A 16425-nucleotide genomic window follows, 5' to 3' on the forward strand; every position below is an offset into this window, starting at 1 on the left:
TAATTCAAAAATATAAAATTAATAAATTTTAAAATATAAGTCTATAAATTCAAAATTTTCTAAATTTTTAATTAATAACATGTTTTTTTGTTTTTAATTATTTGAATCTGTCACAAATGAAAATGTGGTAAAAAGGTTTCAATTGTTAAATGAACGTCTAAGTGGTTTTGTAAAATATTTTAAAATTTTTACATGACAATTTTATGTCTTTTATAATTTAGTATTTGATAGTTTTTTTACTATATTTTTGCCTCCATTGAACAAATTTTCTAGATCCGCCCATGACTGAGACAAAGATTCAAGTAAAGTTTGTTGAGATTTTTACACTGACTAAAATCTAAGACAGTGGCATGTGCCATAGAAGGTGGTGAGTATGATGTGATGATGATCGAGGAGTTGAAATCTATCTCTTTGGCTTCAAATTTGTGTCAGCTTGTAGTTCGACCTATAAAACTTTTCTAAGAAAGTATGGTTTTAACGACTCTCACTTAAAATCTATATTTTGATGTGAATCTTTGAATATATGCATTTAATGTCAGCTTTGTAAACTTTTGGATCTTTTTAGATGTTTTTTATTTATATCAGTCAAAGAGATGTGTTGTGCTAAATAGTAAATACTACTAAAATTAAGACAAATCAAAGAGATTCAATTAAGGTGAGATCTCTCCAAATAATTTTTTTTTTGTCCAAAAAGTAATGTCAGAATAAATTTGGACTTATCTTACGAAAAGAAAAAGATTAACAAAACTCAGAGTTTCATTCTCTCATCCTCAACACTTCAGCCAAAAAAAATTAGGGTTTTGTATATTCCTCCATCAGATCAAACGATATGGCGATGGATGCTGCAAGATCCGGAATCGAAGAGGTTACATACTCAGATATGATCAGCCACTTACCTAACGATTTGCTTTTCCGTATACTCTCACTAATCCCGGTAAGCGATGCAATGTCCACTAGTCAACTGTCTAAACGATGGAGACCTGTGTGGAAGATGTTACCAACGCTTGTATATGATGAAAACTCTTGTCCCAACATTGGTTCCCTTGGAGGATTTGTCCAATTCTGTGGCAGGTCATTGCATTTACATGAAGCTCCACTTGTCAAAACCCTAAATCTCAAACTTAGGAAACACTCTGATTCCTTAGATTCTCTGTTATTCCCGATGATTCATTCCACTCTCCTTGAGATCTCAATCAGTTCTACTACTTATCCTTGTTATTACAGTCATATCAGTTTCACAAACAACCTTGATGTCTTTCAGACACTAGTTGTCTTGAAACTCCAAGGTCATATTCTTCTTGATGTTGTTGAATCTCCCGTTTGCTTCCGGTCACTGAAAAGTTTGTACCTCAAATGCGTTAAATTCGAGTGCGAGGATTCTTTCTCCAGGCTTCTATCGTCTTGTCCTGTTCTTGAAGAACTCTTCATCCAAAGACTTTGCAGTGTAGGCCGTTTTGTGTTCTCCATATCAGTCCCTACACTACAGAGATTATCCTTCACTAAAGAACAGGGCTATTATTGTAACGATGACGCGATTGTCGAGGTTATTGCTCCTTTACTGAAGTACTTAAAGATCTTCGATCGCGTAGGTAGTTTCAATCTTGTCGAGGATATATCTAAGTTGGTGGAGGCAAGTGTTAAAGTTAACCTCTCAAAAAATGAGAAACTTCCTAAAGTTCTTACTTCAGTCGAACATCTTTCGCTAGATTTATATCCTTCAATGGTAACTTATTACTTCTCCCGCAAGCTCCATTGTTTTTTTTTTTTTGAAGATAAACATTATAACCTTGTTTTTTTCTGCAGGTTTTTCACCTTACAGATAGATTCATCTCCAAGCAACTTCTTCATTTGGAAATAGACATTTACGACAACTTTAGGTCGAATCTACTTATGAGTTTGCTAAGAGATTTACCTTGTTTACGAGCTCTCAAGCTCAACCACGTAAGTAAAAGTCACAGTTTCCAATCTTAGTGTTCTGTTATGACTTCTGAGAGATTTGACTTGATCTAATACAATGTATTTATGATAATGATCAGCAACATCCCAACTATACTGTCGAGGATCAACCGTGTTCAGTCTCTGAACCTAGCTCGGTTCCTGAATGCTTGAGCTTCCATCTCGAGACTATTCAATGGATAGGCTACGCAGGATCATATGAAGAGATAAAAGCTGCGGTTTACGTTCTTGAAAACGCTAGTTGTTTGAAGAAGGCTACAATCTCTCTGCATTCAAGGGACACAGAGAATGATCAGTTGATGATTAAAGAGTTGGAATCTATGCCAAAGGCTTCAACCATGTGTCAGCTTTTAATTAAATTTTAGAACTTCCTCACAGATTTTGTGGCATATCTTGGATTTGAACTTTAGCAAGAGATAATTTTATTATTCGAATCTGATAATTCCCAATGACAATACTCTAAAGTACCTTAGTCCATTACAATGAACACCAATTTGATTCAACGTATTCATATTATACCCCTTGCGTATTTGCTTATTCGTTTGGATATGCAATTTGATTCTACGTACTGAACGAAGAAGTTACTAACAGTGATTATTGCATAGGAAGATTAGAAACTAAAAAAATGGTTTAATCATTTATTGATATAACATAAACATCGGAAGATCATTACATCATTGACGTGATTGACCACATCTTATTTTTCCGGAAGGCAACTATATGTTGCTAGTACTTATTATGGGTGAAGTCTTCATTCATTTCACTAAAGAGACACATTAACTTGATCGTGATACGTAGGTAGAGTTTCCCGGGAAACAACGTCGGCCAACAGTTGTCGGAAAGCCCATTAAGCGTTTTGCAACAAGAATGTCTCAGCCCATGAAATTGTCCTTTGAAGATCCCACCAATTGCTTCAAAACAACCTTCTACACTCTTGATCGCCTGGAAACACTCTTTGGGATGTAACCCTTTTGGATCTTCTTCTCTCGTCACCATCGCCTTGTTTTCTTCTTTGGTTGAATCTGATGTTTGATTAGCCGATGAAGACATGATTATCAAGCCAAAGAAGATAGTTGCGACGACAAGAATTGAGTTTTTTACAGCCATTGCTGAGAACTAATTAATGAAAAAAAAAAAAACTAAGTGTTTTGAAATGTTTAGAATGACTTCTTTCTTTTGTGATCTTGTGTTTATAATGATCTCAAGGAGGGTTAATTTATACTAGTACTATAGACAGTGTGAGTTATAACGAATCCTTGATTCGAGGAGTAGATTAATGACTGCCAAAATTTATTTATATTTAAACTTTTTGTGTGTCTATATCTCAATAATTATATTACAACTCGTTTTAGGCGTAGATTAATCTCTACTTTACTTATTTTCATCCTCTCGAATCATGAAATTATGCAATTATAGATCTCGTGAATAATTAGAGTGACTGGCCTCTAATGGGACTCATCAATTCAAATCCCATGCAAATTGCAAAATCTTTTAGCATGATTTAAGCTTAATAATTGATATGGAAGAAAGCTTTCAAAATGGTTTTACACTGATTCTGATTGGAGGTATAAAGATTACAATTTACAATTATCTTAAATTTTTTAAAAATCAGAGAAACAGAGTAGATGGAACAGAAGAGTTCTGCATTCATATGTGTGTAACATAATATTAAGTAGATACATAATGTATATTTTACATTTGTCTTGAAACTTCATTAAGATAAACATTCTGTCACATACATACAATATACATACATGACTTTAAATTTAAGATAATAACTTAGAAATATTCTGAGTTTGCTCAAACATTCTCCTAATCATACAAGCTCTCATACTCAACAAGGTAAATCAAAATATCGCGGTTTATTAGGTTAATCATCTCTCATTTTTTATATGCTAACCTAACTCATATTGCCAAAATGATTCCATAGCAATATTGGATTCTGATTTCAATGATCCACCAATTTCTGTCAGTAAACCCGATACTGTTCCTGAGTGTTTGAACTTCCATCTTAAAACTCTTGAGTGGCGAGGCTATCTAGGAAGACCGGAATGACCTGAGGATCGTGAAGGAGTTATAAATCTATGTCTAAGGCTTCAACTTAGTGTCAGCTTGTAATTCAACCCCATCATAGTCCATAGAATGTTTGTTTCAAATCCCAAAAATATATATACTTTTGATCATGTGAATGTATAGGTCCCCATGTTAACGCTAAAAATTGTTAGTGTAAAGCCTTTTTAATTCTATTTAAGTCTGCATCCGAAACAGAGTATCCGACTAAAACAGAGGAATCTCTTTGATGACAAGAAAATACAAAAATCAGAGAAGTCAAACTTTTATAAATGTGTATGTAATAGTAGACGACGTACCTTGTTAGTCAAGTTTCGTTACTTTTAGGTCTACTATTCAAAGAAACGAAGGAGTAAATTCGATTTGACTTATTAATTGACTTATATATTTGTTAATTTAATAGTTGATATCTTTAAGAAACCAAATTAAACAAAATATTTGTTATCGTGTATATCATCTCATAAATCTTCTAAAATATATAGATTTATCTTGTATCTAGTTATATTATTTGAGATTTGTACAATCGATCTTTGTATATATCTAATATATAATCACAAACCTCTTCAAGAAAAAAATTATAAGACACAGTTCTCCTATTTAATTTTGATTCACGCTCCTAGTTGAAGATTTTATTTCAGAGATCATTGTTTTAGTTGAATCAAGGAAGGGATCGATGATTTGTGTTCCTGTATTTGATGGAAACAACTATGAGTACTGGAGTGTACAGCTAAAAAATTTTCTCAAGGGTTTTGATCTATGGAATGTCGTGGAGATGGGAATTCATCAATAAGAACCGTTGCAGGTAACTTCATCGACATCTTATGAATTCGAAGGGGTAAGTTATGATGCACTGCCATCTGATGATGTGACAGCTGAAAACTATTCAATTTGGTGGAGACGATGTATGGAATGGAAAGATGCGAGAGCGCTTTCTATAATCCAGACAAGAGTAAGCGTTGATGTTTTTCCATGGATTGCTTATGCTACAACATCAAAAGAAGCATGGGATCTTTTGATGGTAAGATCAGTAGGTGGTCCTATATTTCAAGGTAGAAAGCTTCTTGATCTGAAGAATGAATACGAGAAGATGACAATGGATGATGCAGAAACTATTCATGAGTTTACAGAGAAACTAATGGAGCTTGTGTTTCGTATGAAGTCTTGTGGGTGGAAGGTGGAAGATAAAGTAGTGGTGAATAAGATTCTTTCCTCTTTGCCTCCAAAATTCAATAAAGTCATGGTGGATGTTGCAGAAACACTTTCTGTTAGTGTCCTAATCGATTGTTTGCTTGTTCATGAATACAATATGAGACCGGATCAAGATTATTTGGAAGAATCGGTTATAGTTCAGAGTGTTGATGTGGAAGAAAGTTTTCAAGCAGAAGCTGAGATATTGTACTCATTGAATGAGATTACTCAAAACCAAGTGGAATCGATGGAGAGACAAAGGGAAGTGTCGTCGTTGGTGCAACAAAATCAAAAGATGCTAATGGAGATGCAGAAACAAATGATGATATTGATGAAGCAGCAAGAGATGATGTTACTCCACTTGAATGCTTATGATAACCAGGAAGAGGAGATGACAAGAGTGATCGAATCTATGAAGAAACATAACTTGAAGAACAAGTAGTTGTAATGAGAAGATGACTTGTTTTTTTGTTTGGCCTTGGTTTTGGTTTTGGTTTTGGTTTTAATATTGGTTTTGGTTTGTGGTTTTTGCTTTGCTTGGATTTATGAATGTGATAGTTATTGATTTTGAACTCATCTATAAATTCTTCTCTGCATTAATTGTGGACTTATATTCTTGTCTCCTCTTTAGAACAGATGAAAACAGAGTAGTATCGGTTTCGCACCGACACACACTCAAGATTGTATCTCCAGTTATTGCTGACGTAAAGCAGAGCTAGCTAATTCATAAACAACCAGTACGTACAAGAAAGAAACATAGATGTGGATGCTCAAAAGAAGATACAACAGGCTTTTCCAGTGTTCAATCAATGAGAGACTATGAGCTTTGGAGTATCAAAATGATCAGGCTTGATTGATGTCCGGTGACCTGCGAGAAGTTATAGCATGCATGGGTACTTTCGAAGGTGGAGTTTGAAGATACCGAACAGACTTGAGAATCTTACAAAGGGCTTTCTTGGGATGATGTATACGATAACGAAGCAAAACGTTACGAGGCCAGTTATATCAATGTCATCAGAAGAATAAAACTAGCAAGAATCATTAAATATTTGAATAGTTCCACGGTTTAAGGATTACGTGTAAGTCTGTTGATGAAGAGCATCCATAAGATGTTCTTATTTTGTTGTGGTTTCTGCTTTTTCTTAATAAAAAGAAATGACCTACCTCACTAAAACCAAATTTCATTGGAGAGTAGAATTGATTAAGTAGCCGTATCATATGTGTTAATACGAAATGTTAATAGGAAATTAATTAGTTGGTGTGATAAATTTGAATCTCAGTCATATTCTCTTTTATGTATGTAAAGAAGATAGAATCAACATTAATAGAATATTATAGTGTATCAACATGAATAGACCCATCATATCATATAATATGTATGTGGGATAGAATCAACTTGAATATATTATTATTATAGGATCAAAACATAAATCCCCATTAAATATTCATACTGTATATAGAATCAACATTAATAGATTATTATATAATCAATATGAATCATCATCATTGTTCTCCAATACTTTGCTCTACATCCTTAACTTAGCAATGGAATCTCCATAGTCCATATTGCTATTTACCAATTCTAACCATAAATAGTTAAATGCAAGTTGGATAGTGCTTTGTCTACTATTATCTAATAGTAGTATCGATTACAATATCTGAGCAAATCAGGCAATCTTCAAATTAAATAAAAATATGTACATACATGACTCTTCCGGCCAACTAATATTATTCACGAAAGTATTATAAGATCCATATTTTCATCTAACAAACAATAACAATTAATAAGACTTGTCTTCTTTTTTTTTCTTTTGACATTCATACATAACACTTGTCTTTGCTCTTGTAAACAAAGACCCCTTTGTTGTTTGTATCTCTATTTTAAAAAATTATGTGAAATCATTTTTTTTTTGTTTATTTTTCTTTTCCACATTTTAATTAGGTCATCCAACTACCCACCTCCCCAAAACTATTGGAGGATTCAATCCAAGTCCTCTCTCTCTCTCAAGTCTCAACCATATATCCATATTTTCTTTTGCAAAAGGATATTGTATATTCTTTATCATTTACAAATACATATATAGATTCCATTCTTGATATGGCATTGGCTACCTAGTTCTTTCGTCGTATCAAAGATTCTATCAAGCACAAACGCGAAATTTTTAAAATAATAGTAATTAGACTATATATGTGAAAGATAAATCAAGATTTTATTCTTGTTAGCACAAATCAATTAGATTAGAATATAATCTACATTTCAGTCTATATTAATGATAAATTTCCACTGATAAAGACATACTTTCCTTATTTTGTTTTTTATATACGTAAGCTCGTCTTCTTATTGGCTAAAAGTAGAAAACACCAACTTGGAGAACACAAAATTAAATTTATAAAATCCTCCAATAAATAAACTTGGTTTATCCAATCATATTCTCTCTCTATGCTCTCCACCATTTTACATAACCCCCAAAATACCTCTTCATCATCAACAATTCAACATCATCTCTCTCTCTCTCTCTTTTTCTCTCTGTCCCTCCTCTCCTTCTCTTTCTCATTCATTGCAATGGGTAGAAGATGCTCACACTGTGGAAACGTAGGGCATAACTCAAGAACATGTTCTTCTTACCATACAAGAGCCATTAGGCTCTTTGGTGTTCATCTAGACACCACAAGCTCTTCTCCGCCACCTCCTTCTCCTCCGTCGATTTTAACCGCCGCAATGAAGAAAAGCTTCAGCATGGATTGCTTGCCAGCATGCTCCTCCTCTTCCTCTTCCTTCGCCGGTTACCTCTCCGACGGTCTCTCCCAGAAAACACCCGACCGCAGAAAAGGTTGCAAATTTGACATATATAATTAATCTTCGTGTCTCTTTTAATACATGATAGATTATATAATTAATCGACTTGGATAGCTGATCAAAACATGTTAAAACAGTCATATACTTGTCACCTGTGCTCGTTAGTTTGGAGTACTATATATATTCTAAAGCATGCAACCGCTATACACATGTAGAATTTCGATTGGTCAAGAAAATCAAGAATCAATCTAAAACTCGATATTTTTGCCTCGGCTTTGGCTCAAGTTTTTTCAGAAAGAGTAAATGATTTGTTTTTGTGTGTGATTAGGGGTTCCATGGACGGAGGAAGAGCACCGGACGTTTCTAATTGGGTTAGAGAAGCTTGGAAAAGGAGATTGGAGAGGGATCTCAAGAAACTTCGTCGTCACGAAATCGCCGACACAAGTGGCAAGTCATGCTCAAAAGCACTTTCTCCGGCAAACAACCACTCTCAATCACAAGAGACGCCGCACCAGCCTCTTCGATATGGTAAGTTCCAATCTTTTCTATATATACATAAAAGAAAAAAAAGAATTTAAATTATTTGTATGTAAAGAAACGAAAAATATCATAATCAAAGAAAATCATATTTTTTTTTGAAGAAAAATTCGTATCCAACCAAAAGTCACATCTTTAAAAGTTCAAACAGAATTTTTATGTTATTTTTAGAAAGTTTTCTTTGTTTTGCAAGTCCTTTTTACCACTTCAGATGTCGGCATTTTATAAACCAAAAAGTCAAGATTCTAAGTTTAATCTAAGCTTTATACAAATAATAAGTAATATATGATGAATTTATAATTTATTGATGAATCAAAAGAAGGAAAAATAATTCTGAATTGTCAAAATAATTATATATTCAACAGGTTTCGGTCGGCAAGGTTGAAGAAAACAGTACTCTGCAAAGTATATGTAATGATCATATTGAGTCGACCTCAAAGGTTGTTTGGAAACAAGGATTACTAAATCCTAGTCTTGGATATCCAGATCCGAAAGTATCAGAGTCGGGTAACTCTGGTGGACTCGATCTTGAGCTGAAGCTTGCGTCCATTCAATCTCCTGAATCGAATATTAGACCTATTAGCGTTACGTGAAAACAATATATACACATAACTAGTTTAAATTTTAAAAGCTTTACATATATAATCACCGATCCTGTCTAATTTGATTTTTGATCCATCTTAGTTACTTTGATAAATTTGGTGAATATTTTATGCTGTACTGTGAGACTTTTGTCTTGGATCCATACTTTTTTCCTCTATAATTATTTGAATTCAAAACCGAGACTTAGCGATTTAACATATCTTGGCGAAACGATTATATTTAGGGTATCTTTATATATACTTTGAAAGTTACTACGATAGAACATATAATACAATTTGTTTGTAGTTTGTTGTTTTATATATAGTCCATTAAAATTTACTTTTAATGTTAGGATAAGAATTTGTCTTTTTCTTTTATGCATATACTATAACTTTTTTTGTCTGGGACAAATTAACATAGTTAGTTTTTAAGAAAACTATAAACTGAGTTACAAACAGAGCGTAGCGTACATAACTTTAAGAATCGATAGTGATTCCACTAGAGCTAAATAATCAATCTTATAACATTGTATCCACTTTAACACAAAACCAAAGGGTCTTTTTCAGATTTGCAATAATTTTGTTGTTGCGATTTAAAAAAAAGGGGTCACATTTTAAACATTTTTCTATATTGGTGCAAGTTGTGTTAATAGTGACACTACAATTGGAAAGAAACCAAAGTGACTGCAGGACAAAATATTCTATTATTAATGTTATCGACTTGGATATATCATATACTATATACAAAACTAATCAATTTTATTAACTAAAAATTACAACGTATGCAGGTGACAATTTAGGTTAATGGCAATTAGTCCATATCAATTAGATATATGGTAATAATAAGACTAGAATCCTGATAGTCAGAAAATATTCTACATCGGAATCTTGATATAACTTAAAAGTAAACAAATTAAACAAGGTCTATGTGTTTGAGTCACTCATGACATGAAACATGATCAGTTGTTTTCTACATTGGAAGCTCCTGATTCCTCATATGGCATCATATTTTAGTTAAACCTAAGTCAGTCAGGTGGCCTAAATGTGGTTTCTTGCTTCCTAGTTGATTGTTTTAAAACTAGGGTCTCAAAATGGAGATTGAAAAATCCTCACCCTAAAACCCACCCAATTTGACAGTCCAATGTATGAACTCGAATGACATTATCTTAGGGTAACGCATTTCGTATTTATTAATTTGTTTCTCCATGGGGAACCATTGGTTGATGATACACTCCATTGAACAAGTAATAACAAAAAATAATAAAAAATATTATGGGTGTTGTGAGTGGTCCCTTTGTTATCATGTCAATACACCAGTAATCACTTTTAAGTTACAAAGACATTTCACCCAACCTTTTTTTTGGCGGGTCCTATGCTTATCAATGACTTATGTATATATATATATGAGGCCTTCAAATTATTGTCATTTCTACTCGATAAAATAAATAAAAAATACAAAAGTCTATTATATCTTTTCAAAGATCCAAATCATGTGGTCGATAAAAATCTAATGCCAAGAAATAAAAACATAATATCTAGATTTTGTTTCACGTACATGTGTTTGGTTTCTATTACACATGTTATCATCTAATGGATCGTTTCGTTTGTTATATAGAAAATTATACAAGTTCTACACTTATATAACTATGTTTTATTGTTACACAAATTGAGAAAAAATTTAATAACTTGAAGAGCTAGGTTTTTGTAGATTATAAGAAATGCGTACATGTTATCACTTTATATGGTAGGAATGAGACTTTTTGTTAGAAAATATCAAAAGGAATGAGACTCCAACATGTGACGTATAGATCGAGATAGAGAGTAGGATAATTATGGTTCCTGTCTCTTCGGAGAATGTATTAGTTTAACATGTCCGACGAGTTAGTTGTTGAATTCAATTTTTTCAAACTATATAATTTCTTTAAAGCTAATTATATCACTGAATTTTTTTTGGATCTAACAACCTCCAGAGATGTGACTATAATATTATTATTTTTTCATATACACATAGTACACATATTAGAGTAAAAGTGAAACTTGTATAAAAATGTTATCTTCTCTACCATATGAAAAAAAAAATGAAACAAATTTAAACAAGAGTACTGTTAATAAGAAAGCTCATTGCAAAATTTATACAATATATTTAATAATATGAAGATAAAAATATATCTATAAAGACTTTTAGATTATTACAAATTATCTATAGAAGAAACTGTTTTCAATTCAACTAATGAAATTTTTTATGTGGGCTGTACTTTATATATACATACATGCAGCTAACCCAGTTTTAATGGGCCTAGCTTATGTACGCGTATAGGCTCAATAACCAGAACGGGAAAATTTTGTTTTATCTATGATCCTTATTCATTGTATTAATCTGAAAACAACCCCTTTTATATATCCATGTTTCTCACATTTAACCAATTTGTTTTCGGTTTCATCAATCGACACCCAAAAGAATTGGAAAAAGAAAAGAAAAAACATAATTAACCCTCCCTAACCATAAACCATTTTCTTCAGCTATGTATGTTGTATCATATATACAATCCAATCATCAAGTTAATTTTGTTTTTTTTCACCTACCTATAAATCACCTAGGCTTAAAGCTTGAAATTTTATTTTTCTGATCACCTATAAGCATAATTGAATTTTTTTATTATGTGCAATAATAAATTAATAATATATGTATAACAAGTCTGATACTCTGGTATCAAAAAAGAATTGATCCAATATTACCATCTCAAAATGCAGGTCGTCTGCAAAAAGCAAGGAAATAATTAGGGAAAGCTTATAACACAAGAAACCTACTTTTTTTTATTTTCTTCCATAACAAGAAACAAAACAAAACTTAAATTGGTCTTTCACTTTTTATCAAGAACCCTCTCACCTGTTTAAGTTCTTTGCCGTGTCAAAAACACTAACCCTGCAAACCCCGCCACGATCAACGCACGCATTACCTGAAAATATCGACGATATGATGAATAGATTCAAGGTTTGCCAATAAGCCATGAAACATTGTCGATTGATAAAGTCACCTGCCCAACAGGTCCATGTGAATCGTCTGAATCTGTAGAATTCTCAGACTTGTGTTTCTTTGATCTCTCAATACTCTTCCACTTGTTGTGGCTATCCACTTTGGCGATACTTCTGCAGCGGCTTCCCCTCTAGAAAATATATCAGGTAAACAAAAATTATGAGATACATCATATAAAGATTGTGAAAACCACCAAAGGCCATTGCTTTTGTACCTCACCGATGTTTTCACTATTGGATTCTTCTCTGTTCGTTTGTAACAAAGTTGCCTTTGCCATATCCAAATGTCTTGTTCCACAATCTGTTCTTTCGCAAGACAAATCTTTTGCCTCATCTGGAAATATCCATAGACGGGATCCTCGTGCATTCTCAAGTTGAGAATCCTTCAAACGCACAGTTTTGTTTGGTTTCTTCTCATCATCTCTTACTTCTTCTACCACAGAGCTTCTTTTTCTCATCTGCTTACTTAACGAGTCACTTCTTCTTTTACTCTGTTCAAGACTCTTCTCCTCCATAATTACTTTCCTTTCATCTCTTGAAACTATAAATAAATCATTACATCTCTCTGTATCCTCTCTACACACTGGCTTCTCCATATCCCTCAAGCCTATCTTCTTTTCTTCCGGTTTCTCTAGATTCACAGCGCTTTCTTGTTGTGGCTGCGCCTTAGTTTTCTCCTCCACATCTTTACAAGAGCTAGTTTGAATCTTTGCAGTCTGAAATTTTGTATCCTGTTAGATGTAGAGAAACTTAATAAAACTAAAGTTTTAAAACATCTTGATCTTAGAGACTCATAACTCAAAACCTTTCCAAAAATACCTGAGTAACTTTGACCTCAAAGTTGCTAATCATTTTACGCACATTGCTCAAGTTTGTCTCTGACATACTCCGCCTCATTGGCTTCCGTTTAGGAATTCTTTCCGGTATGCTCAAACTCTTATCTTCTTGCTTCACTAATGACACACTCTCCGGTTTTTTAACCTCCGGAAGCTTCTTGCTTGAAGAAACATCTAAAGAAGATAGTTGAATTTTTGGTTTCTCTTCTTTTTTTGGTTGAACAGTATCCTTTAGTTCAGGTTTCCACATTATAAGATTTGACGAAACTGGTTCTTTATCTGCACTAATCTACATCAGGTGAAAACATTAGTGGCCAAAGACATAATCTCTTGTAATTTTTGTGTAAGTAATAGCACTATCAAAGTGACGATTAATCATACTTGAAGTGCGGTTTCTTGAGAGAGATCAAGATTTTTCTTAGGATGAGCAGCAGCCACGATTTCTCGGGTGTGCATTGGACTTAAAGAAGACAGATCTCTCATCACATCAAGAGCAAGAAAAGCCGAAAAGAAACAAACATTTAGAAACACAACTTAACCGTGTCAACCAACAAAAAAGAAGAAGACCAATGCTTTTAGATTAACCTGAAGCAATGCTTTTAGATTTGGTAAAAGAAGTGCCATTGACGAGCTCCTCATGCTTCTTTCGCAATGCTGATTGTCTCTTTCAAAGCAATCAAAACCAATTTGATTCATCAAGATTGGAAATGTGCAGAGCTTAATGAAACAGAACATATGAAATACAAACAGCAACAAAAATAAAAGATAATGAAGTTGGTCTTTACTTACCAGAAAACGTATGCGGGTTCTATCTTCGTCAGTGAGAACAAACTGCATTTTCAATTGGACATTTCCATAGCCTTTGAATGAAAGTTTCTCTTCCAAGAAACCACTCTCTATGATCATTCTGGTCTCTATCTCTACCTCCAAAAACCACCCAAATTCAGAAACTCAAACATATCTAATAAAACCCACCAATACGATCTCAACAGTTCCAAACAAAGATACCTCTGTCTAAGATTCGGTTCCCATTGACATCTAACAGAGTAACAATCAAATTTTCTCGGAGCCTCGTTACTGGACTGTAAACCACATTGAATCAAAGAAACAATAAAAGTGTCACACTTTCAAAAACAAATCCTCAAAAAAATCTAGCAACTTGAAAATTCAAAAGGGATCAGTAGAGGAACATTACAAAATATAGTCTCCGGAATCAGAAGTTCGATACTCTAGCTTCCCCATTGCAACTGAGACAAGACGAAAAGATTGAATATTTTAAAAAATGTTGGTCGATAAAGATATATAATGTATAAAGAGAGTTCATGGAACAGAGTCAAGTTAAGACCTTTAATGGAAGCGTTTGAAGAACCTGGAGAAGATGTCTGAACATCATCAATAAGAGCCAGAACTGAGGAATTGAACAAAGACAACATTTGTTAATTAAAAAGGGTTTCTGTGCCCGAAATTGAAAGTTGATTCCTTTTGTTTTCTGTTATTACCTGAAAGTTGTATAGTTCCTGGCATTTGTCAGAGAAATATACACATACACATACACACGAAGTATTGGAAAATTCTGTTGAATTTGTGTGAGTTTTTTTTTTTTTTGATGGTTATGGAAGAAGAGGGCAAAAAAAAAACAGAGGATTAGATGGAAATATAAGTTTGTGGTTGGAATTAGATTTTTGAAAATGTTGAGAGGGGACCCCATCACTGTTTTTTCTCTTGATGAGTTCAATTAATTTCTCTCTACTTGTCAATTTTTAATGCTTTTTGCCTCATTTACATGGTGATGATGATGAGAGACGATAATGCCTACTTTTTTTTCTTAATTAGTATTTTACACATTCCATGATGCTACAATAACTTTTACGTACGTTCTCTAAGTATATATAATACTAGAAAGTTACCCACGCGATCCGTGGGTTATATATGAAATATTAATTTGAATTAGAAATTGAAAACTACATTAAGATATGTAGTTTATAAGTAACTGTTAATATAAAACATATTTGTGTACATTATAAACAATAAAAGTAAATAAAATATATATTTGAAAAATATGAAACCGAATGAGATCAAAACAAAGTGATACAAATTAGCACATACATAATATAGTAGGCAATTGTAACTTGATGTTAATTTTTTGTGTGTACATTGTTAATATTAAAAGTAAACAAAACTCATATTTCACCTAAGATATATGATTTTAATAGACCTTACTTAGAAATTTTTTTCAATTTAGAAAATATTTCACCTGAGATATAAGGGCTTTTGATCTATAATTATTTAAACTCTACAAAGATAAAGCAAAAGCCAAATCAACAGATGAAAATTATTTGAAAAAAAGAAGTTTGATATTTTTCATTCTAATTGATTAGAAAAGAAGCTCACATATACGTAGATGAGATCATTTTTTATATATTAAAAATTATTCTATGTAGACTTTGTTCAAGAATAAAATTAATATTGAAACGATTTAAGAACAAACATAAAGATTGACATAACTATAAAAGCTAAAGAAATGAATTTATATTTAAAAAGGCATCACATGTTTACATCAACATTAACAAAGAAGATGAACGAATATATCTGTCTATTATATGTACATGACAACAATCATGAAATGCTTTTAAGTAATCGAATTTATGTTCGGTCTCTCTAGGAAAATCTAACTTGGATTAGATATTTATATTGTTATGAAAAGAAAGACTATTATTTAGAACAAATGATTAAATATGATATTAGTGTAGAGTGTAGACTGGATATGATATTAATGTATAACTCATACCTTATTAAATATTATAACTTAATAGGATTTTAGTGAAGTTCATTAATTCATAAAATGTAATAATAATGTAATAGGATTTAAATATAATGTAAAAAGTTATTTAAAATAGATGTTTTAATTATGTGATTGTAAATCATATATATATATATATATATATATATATATGCAATATGAAATTTTATTATAAAATAATCTGTTTTTTTTTTTGGCAAAAGAACTTTAGGTATTAAAAATTGGATTCAGAAGTGGATGTCAAGTTATATTTATAGGAAAATAACTTTAGTTATATCTTTTGCTTTACACAAATGAATTTTGGATCCCAATTAATAATTTTACTCATAATAATTTTATTTTAATTGTTACCTAATTATATGATTATTTGGAAATAAGATTGACATAAATGTTTAGTTAGAAATAAAAATGAAAATAATTAATTAAAAATAAAGGATAACATGTGTCATCAACAAAGAGCCCCAAATGTCGTAACGTGGTGAAAAGTTAGAAAAAACCTTGTTCAACTGATGAATGAATTAAACAAAAATTTAACTTTTATGAACTATATGATTTAAAAAAAAATAAAGACCAATTTTTTAAAACCAAGTACTTTTTGTTTCTTTTTAAACAGTTAAACCTCAAATT

General features: G+C 32.1%; 3 protein-coding genes across 7 annotated transcripts; 2 read left to right on the forward strand and 1 right to left on the reverse strand.

Annotated features, from left to right (window-relative positions):
* The first annotated feature begins 835 nt into the window (after nt 1-835).
* Nucleotides 836-2366, forward strand: LOC17875289 (putative F-box/FBD/LRR-repeat protein At5g56810). Its single transcript, XM_006280421.2, has 3 exons — nt 836-1723; nt 1804-1941; nt 2037-2366. The coding sequence occupies exons 1-3, from the start codon at nt 836-838 to the stop codon at nt 2319-2321; spliced, it is 1311 nt and encodes a 436-aa protein (XP_006280483.2). The 3' UTR covers nt 2322-2366.
* Nucleotides 2367-7706: 5340 nt separating this feature from the next.
* Nucleotides 7707-9334, forward strand: LOC17874710 (transcription factor MYBS3). Its single transcript, XM_006280886.2, has 3 exons — nt 7707-8045; nt 8340-8539; nt 8914-9334. The coding sequence occupies exons 1-3, from the start codon at nt 7778-7780 to the stop codon at nt 9139-9141; spliced, it is 696 nt and encodes a 231-aa protein (XP_006280948.2). The 5' UTR covers nt 7707-7777; the 3' UTR covers nt 9142-9334.
* A 2429-nt stretch (nt 9335-11763) lies between these two features.
* On the reverse strand, nt 11764-14595 carry LOC17876096 (thioredoxin domain-containing protein 2). Of its 5 annotated transcripts, none has more exons than XM_023777803.1 (12): nt 14498-14595; nt 14344-14406; nt 14194-14245; nt 14007-14080; nt 13788-13918; nt 13584-13662; nt 13380-13474; nt 12982-13287; nt 12378-12878; nt 12165-12293; nt 12017-12086; nt 11764-11885 (listed from the first exon to the last, which is right to left on the reverse strand). In XM_023777803.1, the coding sequence occupies exons 1-11, from the start codon at nt 14520-14522 to the stop codon at nt 12021-12023; spliced, it is 1521 nt and encodes a 506-aa protein (XP_023633571.1). In that variant the 5' UTR covers nt 14523-14595; the 3' UTR covers nt 11764-11885; nt 12017-12020. The 5 variants fall into 5 exon arrangements, with proteins under 5 accessions (XP_023633571.1, XP_023633570.1, XP_023633573.1 ...); XM_023777802.1 differs by having other exon boundaries at nt 12378-12893; XM_023777804.1 differs by lacking the exons at nt 11764-11885; nt 12017-12086 and having other exon boundaries at nt 12169-12293; nt 12383-12893.
* Nucleotides 14596-16425: the final 1830 nt, after the last annotated feature.

Source organism: Capsella rubella, unplaced genomic scaffold (assembly GCF_000375325.1).
Source record: "Capsella rubella cultivar Monte Gargano unplaced genomic scaffold, Caprub1_0 scaffold_8, whole genome shotgun sequence".
NCBI lineage: Eukaryota > Viridiplantae > Streptophyta > Magnoliopsida > Brassicales > Brassicaceae > Capsella > Capsella rubella.